The following is an 18,613-nucleotide window of genomic DNA, read 5'->3' on the forward strand; positions in this document are numbered from 1 at the left end:
GTGGTTTGACGAAACTGTTGCCACATTAGCACATTGGGAAGAGCTTTGAAATTCAGGGTGGTTCAGTAGGCAACAAGAAGCAGATGGAAAAGCTGGTGACAGGAAGGTTTACACCAAAATTCTATGTATGTCTGCTCAGATATCAGTCGCTCCAGTGGTACTCGCTCTCAGGGAAGCATTGTAGGCTTAGGGACATGCGTCAATGGACTGCCTTGATGCCAATTATATCATAGGGTGGTTTGGCTGTTTCTGGTACCAGGGAAAATGTAATTATTGTCATGAGCTTTACTCCTGTTGAGGGATGAAGGTCAAATTTGGGATGCATTGTAGCGGGGTGGGGTATGGGGTATGCAAGAGACATACAAATATATATCTACATGTAATTTTAAAAGCATACTTGTATTTGGCACAGTTTTGTTTTTGGAGGGAATGTTTAAAATTTTCGGCTTTAAAAAAAGTACAAGAAGATGTGAAGTTAAAAGAGTATCCAATAAGGCCACATGGCAAGTTCATCAAAGTGCAGGCATTAACCAAGAAGAACTCCCAAAGCATCCCTGCGGCAAAGGCGTGGGAGGCGGGTGATCCAGTCCTAAAGATCCATGTCAGCAGTGCCAGAGGAGGTCTTCAGTGGCACGGAGTCAAAACCATCAGAGGTTCTCTAAAGACAACAGAAAAGCAGGCATGAAGAAAGTGAGACAACAAGATTTCATATATTGCCCTCAGAGCTCCCTCCATTTGTTTGAATCAAGTCAGCTTTTTCCATACCCTTGTATTTAGTAACATGGCAACCCTTGTATTTAGTAACATGGCAACATTACATGAGGAATGTAATCCTGTACCCGACACTCAAGAAATGCAGGGTGCAAGCAGCTCCATCTGGCTCTCGGATATAACCCTCCCCTTCCCTGTTTTCCATGCCTGCTGGTGGGGTATTCAGTAGCAGCTAAGAAGCCCTGGAATCATACTGGGACCTTGTTGTTGATGCTCCGTTCTTCTCCAGTCCCACAAATGATGAGAGTAATTAGTGCACAAAGAGTCTGGAAAACAGCAGCTCTCAGGATACCTGTCACTAAAGCACAGGTCAGCTGCTAGTGAATACCCCTGGATGCTTCCATACTAGCCCTGTTTTCCAGAATGGACATCATTTGCTCAACCAGTTTTTAATGAAGTACCCCAGTGAAGGTTTTGCCAAACCACAATTTCTTTCTGTGTTTTCCAAGTAATTGGTTCTTAGTTCTTCTTTGGTATGCCCACTTTGATTACATGTCTTTTTTTCAGGCACAGCAATTGCTCATTCCTCATTTAAAAATTACTACTACAATCACAATGGCAAGATTGCAATAGTTACAAATCCAGAAAAAAAGTATTCCTCTAATTATTTAAGGAATTGCTTCTGCTTCACAGGGAATAGGTTCTGGTTATTAAGGCCAGTTTAGTACTGCTAAGACTGGATGCAAACAGGAAGCTATTAATTAAAAATTCAATAGCGGAAGTTGCTTTAAAAAAGAAATGGGGAGACGTACTGATTGAAGAACACAATCCCAGGTTCATGTTATAAGAAATACACCCCAGCAAACCAAATGACAATTATTTCTGCATGGAAACACTTTGAATCTTGCCCATGAAGATGGATATTGCAAGACTGTTATGGTGAGCATAGCCCTATAGTAGGGTCCATGTGGACCCACACTGTCATGTCCTACCTGGAGGAGGATTTTCGGATGGAGAAAGCCAGCACGGCAGGCCCCAGTCACAGTCAGACTGAGGCAGGGGCTGAGGCTGCAGCTGACTGCCTTCCATTAGAGGAGCAACCAGGGTCCTCCTGAGCTGTCTCTGGAGCTCAAGGGCAGGAGCTGGTGCAAGAAGGAATTCACCCCATAGCACGGAGACCCAGCAGAAGTTCAAGCAGCTGGCTGAGCATGGAGCTTCCCATAAAGCAACACGTTTACCTAATTAGTCAGTTGTGCTGATTTACAGCTGGCTATACATTAGATCAGACAGAGGCTGCTGCTTATGGCAAACAACAAGAATTGCTACTGGTTTGTTTGGCTTTGCTGAACACTAATAGGATGGCTAGACTTTATTTATTTAAAACATTTGTATGCCGCCCAGTTGTGCCATAGCACCTCTGGGCAGCTCACAATTACAAGATAAAAATACAATTAAAAACCAATAACACAGTAAAAATAAAATAGTAATAAAATACAAGCAAAAATACAAAACAAAGGTCTTATGGCATTAGTTATTAAAATATATTTTTAAAGGCCTGCTTCCTGGACATTGTTTTGGACTAAAGCTCTGGGCACACAAACTGTACAGCCTTGAGCTGTGGATTGAATTGACTATTTCGTTGAAATGTAACTTAGGCACTTGGCATCTGTGGCACAGAGCAGGACACACCAGGGCAATTCTGTTTCCAACCAAGTGCAGAAAAGCAATGCCTCAGCAGAGCAGAAGAACCATACTGTGAAAGAAACCCCACTTGAATCTCAGAAGAGGCAACAAGTGGTGAGGATCTAGCCCTGGATCAGACTTGCAAAGGATGAAGATTATCAAAAGCCAGGAAGGTAACAAACCTGATTCACATATAATACTTATCCATGGTTTATTTAACTCATGGTCTGTTGCCCTACCTGGGTTGTCTGGTAGACAGTTCAAGAAATGGTAGGTTTTCTCCTCAATTCCTAGGTTATTGGAGTTCCTTTCTTCATCACCTACCCCCTCTTTTTACCCCAAATAGTTTTAAGGCACTACAGTACTGGCATGTAGAGCAACTGTTGTTGTTGTTTTTTCCCCACTTGTGTCGACTGTAGCCTGGTGAAACAACCCATGATTCTGGGTTTGTATGTAATGACAATCAATGGTTTAAACAACCCAGAGGTAACAGCCCAACAACAAACCATGAGTTCTCTTTCATGCTTGCCCAAAGTTAACAATCAGTGGGTTGTTAATGTGGCCATATTTACATGTCATGACAACTCACAATTCAATAACCTATACCATGTGTTAGTGTTGTGTGCAAACCCAACCAGAGCCAACCATATATTACTATGAACAGCACAATGAACAACCCCTTGTTCAGAGACAAGCCAGGATGACCATGTAGTTGCAGCTTGAATGAACAACCATTAGGGTATCTCCAGTACAAATATTCCACCTCCTTGCTTCTCTTGTACAAGGGAATTAAAAACTGTGGCATCCATCTTTGAGAAAAGGAAGTCTACTACTGTAGAAAAGTGGCAGCATAGCCTGGATTTCCTCAAAGATACAGACTGCCTACCTCCCAGCCAGATATCATTAGATAACCGTCATCTCAACAAATGCCATTTGTTGATTGTTGCATGCATTGTGGCATCCATTCAATTGTTGCAGCCTTTCTCAATGTGATTCCTTCCAGATTCCCCAAGGTGACTTCAGCACCCAGCAGCCCCAGCCAGAATAGTTCATGGTGAGGGATAGTGAGAGCAAGAGGGCACCAGGTTGGGGAAGGCTCCTTTTAGACACAGGGGATGCAAGACAGTACTATCTATATTGGGTCTCTATCTACCTGGAAGACTCCTCCTCTTAGTTTATTGAGAACAGCCCTACACACAGAGTCCTGCCATGCCTGATTGTACCTAAGAGAAGCCTAAGGAAAACAAACAGCCACATTAGGAAAAAAAAAGCTGAACATAAAGCAACGCACCATTAACCCCAACATCAATCAGTGCAATCGGAAACACAGCAGCACATGCAGACCACGTTTCAGGCTGAGGAATCTCGGGGAGGGGGGCCTGGAGTAGGGAAGAGTTCTGCAGTAGCCATCTTTTTTTGATAGGTGTCAGGGCCACGCAGCCACAGTGCTCTTCTGCATCTTGGAAGGTCAACTGTATCTGATGTATTTACTGGGCATGGGTGTCCTTTCCACTTTTGCTATTCATCTCTGCATTTGCAGGACAAATGAGGAGGAGGAGGCGGGAATAATCCATCTCCTCAACTACAACCCTTGAGATGTACACAGTCTGTAATGAATACTGGCAGAGAATATTGCATACAAACAGCCCCCAAATTTAAAAAAAATTCAAAGGACATTGGCCACTAGAGAGAGATACATGCACACCTCAGGGATGGATTGCATATTAGACAAATTAGGGAGCTGTCAGCTCAGCTGTGGCCTCTCCAGTTAAACATGACACGGTGGACATCTGTCAGGTTAGATAAACATTGGAGCCAAGCCCAAGGCCTTCATGGGCCTTCACGGCCCCTTCCAAATCTACTATTCTATGATTTCTTTGTGTCAGCCCACTATACAGGCGGACTCTCCAGAGTACCTTACCTTTGAGGTGAAAGCCTTTATTTTGCCAAAGAGTGAATTCTTGCTTGCGAATATCAGGTCGTCCTCTGCATCCTCCCCCTCCATGATTGCACAACTGTCAGCGGCTGGCAGCTCACTTTCCTTGGCACTGGCATTCATCACCAGCTTGGAATATTTATACTCTAACCTTCAAAGACAGTCGCAAACACAGAGCTAGGCAGATTAGCAGAACTTTCAGGCAAATGTCCGGTTTTGTTGGCTCTTGGGCAACTGGATGTCAGTGTGACCCCTGGGCACTGCCCATTGTGCTTCTAGACACACCCTTCCCTCTTTGACTCTTGCTCACTGGCCTCACCCTTTCCTCCTCTATTCATAGTCATTCCCACCGGCCTCCTCCCTTCTAACTAAAACAAGTCCTGAAATGTGAGAATTCAACTCATCTTGCCAAACTATCCAAATTCAGTTGCTGAGTCTGCATTTCCAAGCACACCTATTAAGGAGCAAACCATGCAATGAACAAGGTGGATCTGCTTCTGCGCAGAATTGCAGAAGGCTGCATAACAAAGTTCTTAGTGTCTAAAGGATGGCAAGTCACATTTTAGTTATTTTTCCAGTCACTGATTTGTGGAAACACTTTACATAAAGTTTTTCATAAATATGAACTAAAAAGATCTTTCTTTACACTGTGGATTGTATAGAAATCATACAGATAGGAAGTGCTATCCCTGCTTTTATACTAAGTTTGGATCCTAGAGATAGAAGACTGGTAAAACTCAGTAGAAAATCTGGAGAAGCTGAGATCTGCTTCAGCCCATAATGGAGCAGCTAAACTGCTACAGCTAGAAAAATGAATGTCTCTTTATCCCAACATGTGCCCACACTCCAAAAACATGCACAGACTGACTACTTATTTTCAGTTTCAAGATCTTATTTGTTTGTTTATCTAAAGGAGAATGCATGCATGGTGAGGATATTTTTCTTTCTAGAGCACAGGTACTCGAAAGTTTGAATCACAGTTTCACAGTTTCACTAACACCCATCTGCACACAAGACAGTACATTTCCAAGGAGCAGACAATCCACATACCTGCAATTTCCCTTCTTCCCAGAATATCCAGCTGCTGATCCTTGCTGGGGTATATTTCAAAGCTCAGTGTACATTGCAAAGAACTCTTGCCTCCAGTTTGAAATGCAGACCTCTTTACTCAGTGCAAATTAAAAAGCTAGGAATTTCTCCATTTCAAGTAGGTGATAGGAGCCCTCACAACTGGCAGAGCTGCTCAAGAATAAGTTTCCAGAATGGGGTGCTTATGCATGCGTAGTTGCAAGGTCCACCAGCACATTCAAGAAACAGCCTTTGTGCCTGAGGTGGAGCAGCAGATTCCAGCCCCTCACCCTTGTACTCAAGGCCAGTCCAAATTATTTTGACACTTAGGGTGCAAAATTGCACAAGCACTACTTGCGGAGTGGCAACTGTGACAACTTCTTGGGAGCAGATCCTGGGACATTCTCATTTGCAGAAATAATCTGCAGATTTGGGGGAAGTAGCATCAATGGGGGACGCCATGCCTTGCCTCGCAGTGGCTGCTCCTGGCTAGTTAGTGGCCATGCACTCGCATGATGCTAACCACATGCTCAGTGCCCCGTGCCGCCCATCGGGAAGGATTTGGGGATCCTGCCTCCTCGTGGCCACTGCTCCAGTGGAGAGGGCATCTTTCTACAAGCTGTATTCCTCTGCAAGCTGCCCCTGAATAGGGCTACAAAAGCACGAGTAAAGGCGGTAAAGCTGCATGCACTCACGGTGTCTGAATACGAACTGGTGTCGTTTTGGATAGCTTGGGTCACAATTAAAATGGAACAATGTATAAAGCTATGCATCTCTCTATTACTCCAAAGGTAATTATCTTTGCATGCTGGCTTGCAGTTTTTGCCTTAGTCTGTCTACCAGATTGGCATGGTTGCCACCTGATTTGCAGGACCAATGGAAAAATACTATTTTATTGCAGCAGGTGGTAGGCAGAGACAGCAAAAGGAGCAGCTACTCACTTCTGGTTTTTCTTCCAGAAGTAGCACGTCATGACAGTCAGCAGGACAGCAGCACAAGTCCCAGCTGAGATGCCCACTTTTAGCCAGAAGTCCATGGTTTTGCAGATGCTGACTTTTTGCTCTGGAAGTGGGATGCCTCCTGCACAGAGCTTTGGCTCCCGCCACACATACGTGGTTCTCTGCAGAAGGAAAAGCAGGTATGCGTAATTTGGTTATGCATAACGAAAGAGAGAAGCGGCAACATGCATGCAAGCCACCTTGCCAGATAAGCAGCAGTAGCAGCTGTAGCACTAGAGAGATCCTAAAGGATGTAAATGTCTCTTAGCCAAAACAGTTTATGCACTGTTTGCTGGAGTTACATCTGAAGAAGCTGTTGATCGTTTTAAGGCTTTTCATCTACACACGCTTACATGAAAACAATGGAACTGACTTTTAAGCAAATGTTTTCACAGGCAGACTATAAGATTGTCTTGTGACACTTCTAGCAGAAATCATGGTTCCTTCCTCTCGGAGTTATTTGCGTGTTTGTTCATTAACGGCTGAGGCACAATTTCTGTGAAAGGACGGCCCATAAAGCCTCACATTCTCCTTCCACAGTGGCCAGCCAGATTCCTGTGAAGAGGCCACAAGCAGCACAGGCGTGTCACGTGCCCTGCCAACCAGGTTGCCCAGCAGCTGGTATTCAAAGGCTTTCTGCCTCTGACACTAGAGTGAATATGTAGCTTTCATAACAAGTAGACATTAATGTTCACATAACTGTATGCAGAATGTGCAGCTCTCAGGCCCTGAAAAAGAATCAACACTTCAAAGACAGGTGCCAAGTTTCTACCTGAATGCCTCCAATGCAAGCACTGATGATAGCATGGTAATCATCTGCAGAACAGAGGGGACAAGCTTCCACTGTCTCCCACAGGAAATGGAATGTGCATCCATCACAGGTTCCTTCAGGGCATTTGCTGTTTGGAAGTGGTAAGAAGCCATCTTAAAAACCAGATCAGAGGCCCAGTTCTCCAGTATAAACAACAGGTCTCAAAGTCTAGCTGTTGAGTGTGTTAGACAAAGGTCTTTTCTCAGGCCCGCTATACCCTTAACCAGCAACACGGCAGACTAGTGCCATGGCTTATGAACTGTACGAGAAGTTTGCTATTGAGTCTAGAAGCAACTTATAAAATCTAAAGGTTGCTTCAAATTCTGTCTTCAGAGTACTGCACCACAATTCTTCTTTGAATGGACCCAGTTCACCTCTACCTTTTAAAAGGATGAAGTTCATACAGAAGTGGGATGCAGTTTGGTAGGTGAAGAATATCATTTGGAGTAACTTTTTGCAAATAGCAAGCTGCATGGGCTTCCAACCCAAACCAAGACTGCAGGATGCTGACTGAGCCTGTTTCTGTACAGGTGAAGCACTCTGGGCAACTCAACAATTCAAACCATATAATACAACAGTGGGGGAGGGAGCAGAACTGAACTCTTTCCCCTGTACATTTTTCCTTATCTAAATCCCCACCCTCAAATTATTATCTGACCCGGGAAGAAAAAAAATATGCACAATTATACGTTTTCCCTGCTAGGACAAAGAACAAGTTAGCAGAGGATTTTCATTGTGAAAATGGCATGGGAGGGAAGTATTAGCTCTCCTCTCCTGCAACACTCCAGTCCTGATCTGAATCTGAAGACTATTTGTGGCTGCTATTTGCAGAACAGAAATGGGGATGCATTTTCGCATTTAGGTTGGTCCTTAATAGGAGAAAGATAGGGATCACGATTTGTTCAGCCCTCATTAAAACAAAGCAACCCTCAAGAAGGTCAGGACAAGAGTTGTTAACCTAAGAGTCACATTCATTTACAGGTAAATGGAGGCTGCAAGTAGTAATCTGCACACACAAATACATAATAGGCTGATACCTGGAAAAGTGAAATACATAATCTGTTATTATATCACTTGATATGAACAAGTCATAGCATAGTGACAGAGCAGTGGAACTGTTGTATAAATGCAGTCACAGAGTACCATCTTCTCTTTAGAACTAAGCAGGGGTCAAAATAATTCTGCTCATTTGAGCAGCGGCCAGCTGTACATAGCTAAGAGTGACTAGCACCAAGAAAATTTCCCCCTTTCCCAAAGGAACTGTTAAAAAAAAAATCAAACTTTCAGGGAGAAAGTTTTCCTAAAACTAAGATGCAGAACTAACTTTTAAACTGATAAACATACAAGTGGCACTTTAAGCACTATGTAGGAAAAGATGGACAGCAAGTGTAGAGTAGGTGGAAACTGAAATTTACATCCCCATTAGCAGTGTGAAGAAGGCACAAAGAAATGAGACATTCCCTGCAGAAGTGGGAATGAGTCAGCTCCTAGTCTGGGATCTACCTGCTTGCTCCAAAGACGGATACTAACCTGTATATTATACATATGTCATTGCAATGCTTCCCTCTTTTACTTGCGATTTTTGTCATCAATTTCTAGCTTGCTCCACTGAGTTTGTACAGGCTGAGCAGGACTCAGAAGGACAGCACATACTGGAGGGCATTCATTCATAGGGTTGTCGTAAGCTGGAGATGGCCCGGCAGCATACAACAACAACCACTGCTGCAACTCCTGTTGACATACCTGCATTGCCTTCTCTACCTACCTCGGCACAGAAAGGGCTCCAGACTGGGACTTCAGGGGATCACATCGTACTCTGATAGCAGTAGCCCTCCCATCGCTGCACGTCTGGGTCACATCATTTGATCTGCATGCAAAGTAAATGCAGCAGTTATGAAATCCCTGCCAGAACTGGCAACACAACCGCTTGCATCGGAATTAGGCTCATGGGTACAGTAGCTCAGGTACAGAAAGACGAGACGAGCTCATCATGCCACCATTCTAGAGGAAGCTGGGAATCTTCCTTCTCCCACACTACCAAAAACAATGGAGGGTGCCCCCAAATGAGGGTTTCAGTGCACCATTGCCCTGCCTCATTCACAGGATTTTATGGGTGGGCGATCCGGGCAGCATTGTCTTCCATGCATAATCCTCCTGGGCTTTCCCTTGGGGATGTGTTCAGGTTTTGAGACAGGCAGGTTCCGGAAGGCCAAGGCCTCCAGAGCAACCAGTGATGCTGATATACTGTCAATTATACTGCCCGGAGGAGTAAAAGTGTTTATCCACAGAAAGAAATGGGCAAGACCTGCCTTGACCTATGTTGGGCAATCTTGTAGCTTACCTATAAAAGAATATCACATCTGGTAAGCCCATATTCTCTGCAGGGAAATAGTCAGCAAAAGAAGTGATATTGTCCAGCGTGGGCTCTGTTGTTACTCCTATAAATTAGAACCGAATCAGTGAGAAGGGCACTGCATAGAGAAAACAGTGACTGCTGTTCCCAGGATTAGCACCCATCACCTCCCCCAAAGTACACTGTGCTAAAGAGGCTCTCTGCACAGGAAGGGACGCCATGTCTTTGTTGTCATCACTACTTCCAGCAAATAGGTTATTTTGTTAATTGTCTTCCTCACAAACTCAGACCAGAGCTGCAAGTAAGGTTAGCCCCTAGCATTTGGTTAAAAACTCTGTTGGCTAGTGTGTTTGACCTTGCTTTGACTATAGGGTTGCCAGTTCTTTAAGACAAAACTTTAAAATCTGGTTGCTGGACAAGGGGATGGGACACAGGCTAAGCAACCACACTGGCCTTGTGGATTTTCCAGTCTGTCATTTTTAGGGCTGGCCCTGCTGTGAGATTTATTGAGGCTCCTGTCTCAGGCAGCACATACTAAGGGGTGGAAAAAATGGCAAGGTATGAGAGGGCAGACTTGGTGTGGTGTGCTGCTCACCCTTGTTAAGCCAGCCTAACTGTCCTCAGGTGGCAACTGTCCCATCTCCAGTGCTGAAGGGAGCTCAACTGCCACTCTGGTATAGTGTCTGGAGCCGCTGTCTTTGCGTGTGCCTTGGGCCGCAAGCCACCTTGGGGCAGCCCCAGCCATTATGTGACAGCCACAAGAACAAACACCGCCCAGTCACCTGAGCCAGCACCTGAGTCACCCATAAGGAGTCTCTGTCAGGTAGTGGAGTCAGTCCGTGTTCAAAGCACAGACTAAATTCCCCCCCTCTCTCTCAACAGCAGCTCTCACCTATAAATCGATCTGCAAGGCTCACGGGCTGTGAAGAAAGTACTGTTTTGAACCCCATCGCATCAGAGGGGACAATGACTGACTGGCACACATAAGAAGAGGTTGCTTTGGAGAACTCTGCCTCCTTGCCCAGGATATGTATGTCCGTGACATTATCTGTGCAGACAGCAGTTTTCCTTCCCTTCAGAGGAGAGAGAGAGAGAGAGCGAGAGAGAGAATTGGCAGCACCCTTGTCTTTCATTGCCATTTCAAAAGCCTGATTTTGAAAAACAGAGTAACAGAGCATTAAAACATAAATCTCTTTCACCCAGCTAAAGGGAGACAGATGCATCACAATGGTGGAAAGTTCCTTTTAGCTAACGACTTGAGTTTCTTTAGGATCTGAGCCTCTTTTTGTGGTGTTTCATTCAGCAAGCCTTAGAACAGGCTAAAATAGTATGGCAGCCGCAGGGAGGCAATGCTGCTAAGGAAGGGTTCTGTGCTGTAATGGCTACGGAGAAGCAGTGTGAGGTTCTGAGGCAGCACTAGGCCTCCCTCTTCTGGCCAGAGACCAGAATAGCAGCCCTGGTGGTTGCAGGACTGGGCCCTCAATCACGACCTCATGGGATGTTACGAGGACCACCTGGGAGCCCTGAGGGAAGAGCTATATAAGAACCTTCCCTTCAGATACTGCCTCAGCGATGAGGGACTTTGGTGTTGTTGGAGTGCTCTGTGCCTCCTGGAGCTTGTTTCTGGAGACTGCTTGTTGCCTTGCTCCTGCCTCTGCTTTTAGACCATGCCTGGCTTTATCTGCTTGGCCTTCTGCTCCAATCTCAGGTGTCTGCTTCTCCTTGGCTTGTCTCTTTGGCTTTCAACTCTTGACTGACATTAACTGCTCTGCTCTATTTGAATAGACTTACCTTGCACTTCTGTTACCCACCTTGACCTCTGGACTGCCTGACTATGATTTGGAATGGGCCTGTGTGTGTGTGTGTGTGTCTGTCTGTCTGTCTAATTAAAACATTTCTATGCCGCCCCCATCACAACAAAGCCTCGGGGCGGCTCACAACAAAAACAAACAAAAGCATATAAAAATTATACAATAAAAATATTAAAACCCGGTGCATCTCGGCTTAAAAAAACAAACAAACAAACAAACTGGTTGTCTAGGTCCTGGTGCCCTGACCTGATACCCAGCTGCCCATGCCCTGGATGCTGACAAGCAGTAGCACTTGGCGATTCTAGGGGTGACTCACCCAAGGGGATCACTTCCACCAGCCTTTCCCAAACATGCAACCTCCAGAGGGAGCTTCTTTAGATGCTGTGGATTAGATACATAGCTAGAGGGTCTGTGCAGGGGAGGGCTGACTTACACGTGCCCCATGTGTGCAGGAAGCATTTCTCAGAGGGCTTAATGCAACCTTGCTTCATTCAAATACACACAAACATACTTACATGATTCCCACACAGGCTGATGTTGAAATGATGAAAATACTTCAGCCCTTTGGAGGTAAAACTCGGTCCCCCTAAAAAAGATGTGCTATTGGCCAGGGCAGAGAAGTCGTACTCCAGAGTCCTGCCTTGTGTAGTGACTGAGAGGTGACAGTCATTGTAACAGAGAGAATGGATCTGGGAAGCAGAATGTCAGAGTCAGTTTGTTTCCTCACTGAGCAGTTGTTGATTTCTCCAGCAACTCTTAAAATACCAGTTTATCCTGACAGAAAGGAGGGCATTGACTTGGCTGGTGATTCTAAGGCAGCTAGAACATACTGCTTCAATATCCCATATGCTTCTGCTCACAGGATTCTTTTGCTAATGATACAATACCCCCAAAGAACTATGAGGCTATCATAGCACAAAACAGAATATGTGGAGAGGAACTAGTTAGCTGTTTTTGTGCCATTTTGCAGGAAATAGCTAGCCCTCCACAGGTAATTTAAATTTTTAAAGCAAAACTCAGGGATGTTTCTGTAAGAGAAGAATCCATTTCAGGTTCCAGGTTTTCAATCTTGAACACACAGAGAAGCTTTTTAAACAACAAAAATACATTGTTGAGAAATTTGGAGAGGTTACTACATCCTGTTAATCTTTTTTCTTTTTTTTTCATGTACGGAGTGCTCGCTATACAGCTACTGTGTTTTGATCTTTCCTTGGGAAATGTTACCCAGTAAAGCTCAAGGGTAACGTGATGTCATGAAGCAGCCATTTCACTGCATACAATTATTGCTGCTGATAGACTGACATGTACTCTCTGCTCAGAGCTCACAAAGCTAGGTGTCAATGTGTCTAGAGAAACTACAATAGGAGAGACATTCAGACTCAAAAGTTCTACAAATCTAAGAAGAGCGTCAGCATTTTGTCATGTGCCATTCCATTTGCTTCAAGTCTCTCTGGTGTTGCGGACATTACTTGGAATGGGCTATTCTAAGAGCAAGGTATGTTCACCCCAAGCAATTCTTCTGGGTGGACAGGAAGGGCAAGTCCCAGAGCCTCAGGTAATGCGATGCTGCTGCTCTTATGGATATGCCATTTATATCCCAAAGAACAGCACCAGCACTAATTGTCAACAGTCCAATACACCATGTGAGGGGCAGGCCAGGCTCCCCAGCTTCTAAATAAACCTGCTGGCTCACTCAATGGCTGTGCGGCATTTAATCATGAATACCAATTTGGTTGAGGATATTATTCGATTTTTTTAACATTTAAATCCTGCCTTTTCCTATAAGGAGTCCAAGGTGGCTTATATGAGCCTCCTCTAACTCTCCATGTTATTTTCAGAACAATCCTGAGAGGTACATTAGGCTGAGAGCCAGCAACCGGCCCAAATTCACCAAGTGAGCTTCATGGCTGAATAGGGACTAGAACCCACTAGAATCTGCTGAATCCAACACTCCTTGTCCAAATTCTCTAACCACTATGCCACACTGGCCTTCATGGGCTTAGCTTCTTCATATCTTGATGCTTATAGGCAATAACAACAAATCCATTAATACATAAAAACTGCTGATAGTCCACATTAGTCTGTTAGGAGGGAAAAACCAAATGAATAGCATGATCATTAGGATGTTCCAGGCCAGTGAGCAAGTAGTGAACTCAACAGCTTGCTCCATGCTTTGGGACTTGTTACTCGTCCCTAATATCGCCCTGCTGTTGCTTTTAGGCACTTGAAAGCATGGCCCTCTGCAGATTAATGTATTTATAGGCCCCTTGTAGTACATGTTTATTTAGCTAATGATCACTGCAGCTAATGATCACTGCAATGAACTGTCACAGCTCAGGAGCAAATCAGTGGTAAAGATGACAACGGTACCTTGTTGCTTTTTGTGCCAGGGCCACAAGGGATGCAAGCCTGGCTGCCATAGGGCTGGTGAGCTTTCAGATACGTATTTGCTGGACATGGCTGGCAGCCACCAGAGCTTCTGTCAATGTAGTGACCATGTGGGCAGGAAGTGCAGGAAGAGCCAGAGGATTCCAGAGCGCACACTCGGCAGTAGGAAGCGACACCATCGATGACATTAGTCACATTGATAGAATAGATCCTGGCAACATCATTTGTGTATTTTCTTCCCTGGAACAAACCATAGGGAGTGTCTTGGAGAGGCAGAAGGACTTGATAAAGGGAAGGCAGGATGTCACAGGGAGTGGTGTGTGCATCTAGCTGCAACCACTCCCGCGTGCAAGGGGCTGGAATAGCTCTGCTTCTTGGGGGCTGCCTCAGAGAAGGATAACTGAGGAACTGGCTGTGAAATGAAGTTTTAGGAAGTGCTAGTCCTTACCGCCTCGTGGTACGCTGTCCTTTGGAAGGCCCATGTGAAGCTCATGGTGGCGTTCTTATCAATGACGTACGTGTAGGACTGCTTTCCCTTAGAGCCAACCCAGGTCTCCACAGGTGTATTGGTTCTGGAATTCACACCCTACCAAGGTTAAAAGGTACGGGCCCATGGTGAGTAAAGAGAAAGCAATTGTTTCTACTGAAACAAATCTTTAAAGCAGATGCAGGACAGTCCTGTTTTCATAACCTGAGGATGAGGTAGGAGACATCATAAAAATCTTAAAATAATGAGCTGAAAATAAGGTGAGATGGGATATTTTTGGGGAAGGAGGCTGAGAAAGGACACTGAGGCTGGGGAGAAGGGCTGGCAGTAAATAGGAAATATTTCCACGCACAGCTTTTGGAGCCTAAGGGAAAGTGATGTGGGTCCTGGCAAAGAAAGCATGGAGTACAGCTATTTATTTAGTAAAACCAATGATCTCAGGTTACTACTTTAACAGTTCTGATTTCCTTTTCTTCCCTTTGTTGATCTATTTGTGCATGTACCACTGGGCTTAGTAATGCTCACATACATGTGTGTATATGTGTACATGTAACTATACAACATTAGTTCAACTCCACAGACATCACTGTTATGAATGGGTTTTTAATCTATGTATCATGTACAATGTTGTCTCTTTTTTCTATTTCATTTGCCATAAAAAGCAAGAGAGCAGGGGAAGATGCTGATATGTGTATGTTAGTAGATTCCATGTTGATTCACATCTTTTACACAATTAGCAGGTATGCCGTGTGTTTGCATGAGTTATGCCATAGAATTTAGATGCAAACATGCTTTTTTTCCAACTGCATTTGTATTATAAAGGGTCACCAGGCCAATCACAGCTCCCAACAACACACATGCAGGGCAAATTGCTAATTAATTTGAACCTCTCTGACCTTGTCTTAGTTCTTAAAAAGCAACCCTAATATTATACAACCGTCTACTAAAATGAAATTTTAATGACAGATTACAAGAGAAACAGTTATGCATCTAAATTCTTCCAAAATTCTCAGGTGGTATTGTGAAGGGGATCAGAATTTTAACTAGAGCTGGACTCCTCGCAGAGGTGATATTGTTAACATGCGGGAGAGCTCTCACGGGACTGTACTGCTTCAGCATGCAGCTCAGCTCACACCACACCTCTAGAAATCTTCCCGCATTAACAAACATCCCTGCAAATGAAAGCCGGTATGTCTTGGAAAAGAAATTCTTCTCCAGAAAATACCAGTGTTCCACATGCAGGAAATATCTAGCACAGGAGATCTTCTGACTATTTATACTTCCTAAGATTGGAGGGAAGCGCCTTTCCCTGTGTCCGACCTAAGGTGGAGACATGGCTGATAATGTCAGAAGACAGGGCCTTCCAGTGGCTGCCTCAATTTTGTGGGACAGGTTGCCTCAGGATACTGGTGAAGACATCTCTATTCCAGCAGCCTTTTGCCTGATAAGTGTTTGTTTTGCCCATGGTCTTTGTTTATTATTAACTATGTATTGGATTTATATCATCTTGTATTTTTAAGCTATCCTAACTACATGGATCTAGAAAGGAGGCATACAAACAAAACTGAATTCTCTGGGGATTGCCTCCCCACCCCACTGCCACTACTTCTCTTTATATATAAACTAGCTCTTAGGAATTCTGCCAGAAAGATACGATAGAAATTGAGCAAGTCAATGAATAAAGAATGCCTTCAATTAAGCCTTGTTTAATGACCTTGAACATGCACCCTAAGAATGAAGGGGATAAGCACTGTTAGCCAAGAACAAATCAGGGAGTACTAGACAGTGCAGTGGGATAGCCAGTTCTTTGCTGTGTGTGCCAGGTAGGGGTCCCTCCCCCGCACATGGTATAGATAATATTATGAAGGGAAAGACAACCAGCACAATTGCTAGAACCTGCTGGTGCAAATGTATCCTTAAAAGAGTAATGGCATAATCCTACACATGTCTACTTAGGAGTACATTCAACTGAGTACTAAGCAAGTTACTCTCTAGAAAGAGTAATTGGGATTATCGCCTACAGCAGGCATGTCCAAAGTCCGGCCCGGGGGCCAATTGCAGCCCGTTTTCAAATTTCGAGTGGCCTGTAGCCTCTTCTCCCTGCCGGCTCAGCCTGTCACTCATCCCCGCCAGCCGGCGTTTTTCCTTTCACCACACAGCGGTTCCCGCAGCTGTCCCCTGCTGCCTCCTGCTCCTTCAAGGCTGGTGGTTATATTTCACCAGAAGATGGCAGTAGACCTGAGTCAGCACTCTCTTGTGACACAAGGCTTCTGTGCCCATTTCTAAAATGGCCACTAAAATGGTAACTAAAAAAAGGAAAGTTGACAGCGAGGGCCGCCGCTTCCAGGACAAGTGGAAATTGGAGTATTTTTTCACTGAAATACGAAACAACTGTGTCTGCCTAATTTGCCAAGAGACTGTGGCTGTTTTCAAGGAATTCAATATCAAGAGGAACTACCAGACAAAACATGCTAACTACAACAAGCTAACTGGGAATGAACACGATGAAAAATTGAAGGAACTGGAAGCTGCTTTAACGGCATAGCTGCGCTTTTTTCACAAGAGTCCGTGAGTCAAATGAAAATGCCACAAAGATGAGCTACGAGGTGGCAACGCTGATTGCCAAGCACTGCAAACCTTTTACTGAGGGTGAATTTATTAAAGACTGCGTGATGAAAATGGTGGAGAAAATTTGTCCTGAGAAGAAGCAAGAGTTTGCCAATGTTTGCCTGGCTCGTAACACGTGGTACGTAGAATTGAAGATGTTTCATCTGATATTAAGAGACAGTTAGAGGCAAAAGGAGTGGAGTTTGACTTTTTTTCGTTAGCCTGCGATGAAAGCACGGATGCATCTGACACTGCTCAGTTATTGATTTTTTGAGAAGAGTGGACAATGACATGAACATGAGTGAAGAGCTACTTGACCTCCAGAGCCTTAAGGACCAAGCAAGAGGAACAGATTTATTTTTTTCTGTTTGTTCCGCCATAGATGACATGAAACTACCGTGGAATAAAGTCACTGGGATTATTACGGATGGCGCACCTGCCATGGCTGGCGAGCAAAGTGGATTATCAACCCTAGTCTGTAACAAAGTCAGTGAAGAAGGAGGTAAAGCTATAAAACTCCACTGTATTATTCACCAACAAGTTCTCTGTGCCAAACATCTGAAATATGATCATGTTATGAAACCGGTGATGAAGGCTATTAATTATATTCGCTCCAAAGCCTTATGCCACCGCCAGTTTCAACAGTTTCTACTCGACATCCAGGCTGAATATGGAGATGTTGTGTATCACAACGAGGTAAGATGGCTCAGTCGGAGGTCTGCACTGCAGCATTTCTACTCTCTTAGGGAGGAAATCGGACAATTCTTGGCAAAAAAGGGACAACCGATGCCAGAGCTATCTGATCCTGTTTGACTGGCTGATTTTGGATTTTTAGTTGACATAACACAACATCTGAACGTGCTGAACACGAGCCTTCAGGGGCAAAATGCAGTGGTAAGCCAACTGTATTCACATATCAAAGCCTTTGGGACCAAGCTGCTACTTTTCCAAAGGCACCTGTCACAAACGCAGCCCAATACCACACATTTCCCTTAGCTGCAGGAAATAATGACCAGTTTTCCACAGAACAATATGAGTGCGCAAATAAGGAGGTATGAAGCAGACATCTCATCTCTGGTTGAGGAGTTTCAACAGCACTTTCGGGATTTTGCAGCTATTGAAAAGGAGATCACACTTTTTTCATCTCCTTTCTCTGTGGACCCTGATGATGCTCCAGACCACCTGCAGCTGGAGCTCATTGAGCTGCAGTGTGACGCCGAGTGTCACAGTCGGCACCAACAGCTCCCTCTTGTCAACTTTTACCGCCAGCTGGATAAAGACAGGTTCCAAGAGATTCGAACATTTGCTAAGAAAATGCTGAGCTTGTTTGGTTTGACATACTTGTGCGAGAAGACATTCTCGGTTATGAACATTAACAAGAACCGCCTGAGGACGAGACTAAGTGACTTTCACCTGCGTGACATCTTGCGCATCAAAACCACTGCTTTTGAGCCAGACCTGGCCTATATAATGCAGTCAAGATCTCAGTATCACCCTTCACATTAGTGCAGTTAAGTTATCTGTTTAGTCTTTCATAAAATAGTTCATTTGCATTTAATGTTAATGGTTCAAAGAATGTCAGGCTGAATGGTCGGCCCCCACACATTTTCACCTCACCAAATCTGACCCTCCTTGCAAAAAGTCTGGACACCCCTGGCCTACCGTATGAAATGACTAGGTGAAGAGATGCAGCCTGTGGGTGCCATCCCATGCGTGTTCAGTTTGAAAAAAAGCCTGCAGCTCCCAGCAGGCCTTTTCTC

At 44.5% G+C, this 18,613-nt stretch overlaps 1 protein-coding gene across 4 annotated transcripts in view; it reads right to left on the minus strand.

Moving 5' to 3' along the window:
- Nucleotides 1–396: 396 nt before the first annotated feature.
- The window catches only part of ELAPOR1 (endosome-lysosome associated apoptosis and autophagy regulator 1), a 38,633-nt gene continuing 20,416 nt past the window's right edge, over nucleotides 397–18,613 (minus strand). For 3 of the 4 annotated variants that reach the window (XM_044451045.1, XM_044451055.1, XM_044451025.1), the window contains 10 exons: nucleotides 14,208–14,345; nucleotides 13,742–13,999; nucleotides 11,887–12,060; nucleotides 10,453–10,633; nucleotides 9,549–9,645; nucleotides 8,973–9,074; nucleotides 7,169–7,295; nucleotides 6,340–6,518; nucleotides 4,316–4,481; nucleotides 397–658 (listed from right to left, as the gene is read on the minus strand). In XM_044451045.1, the coding sequence (XP_044306980.1) occupies nucleotides 590–658; nucleotides 4,316–4,481; nucleotides 6,340–6,518; nucleotides 7,169–7,295; nucleotides 8,973–9,074; nucleotides 9,549–9,645; nucleotides 10,453–10,633; nucleotides 11,887–12,060; nucleotides 13,742–13,999; nucleotides 14,208–14,345 (1,491 nt within the window). In that variant the 3' untranslated portion in view covers nucleotides 397–589. Of the gene's footprint in view, nucleotides 659–3,547; nucleotides 3,629–4,315; nucleotides 4,482–6,339; nucleotides 6,519–7,168; nucleotides 7,296–8,972; nucleotides 9,075–9,548; nucleotides 9,646–10,452; nucleotides 10,634–11,886; nucleotides 12,061–13,741; nucleotides 14,000–14,207; nucleotides 14,346–18,613 lie in introns of all 4 variants that reach the window. The other variant, XM_044451036.1, reaches the window with a different exon arrangement.

This window comes from Varanus komodoensis, unplaced genomic scaffold, assembly GCF_004798865.1.
Source record: "Varanus komodoensis strain SLA01 unplaced genomic scaffold, ASM479886v1 scaffold1, whole genome shotgun sequence".
Classification (NCBI taxonomy): domain Eukaryota; kingdom Metazoa; phylum Chordata; class Lepidosauria; order Squamata; family Varanidae; genus Varanus; species Varanus komodoensis.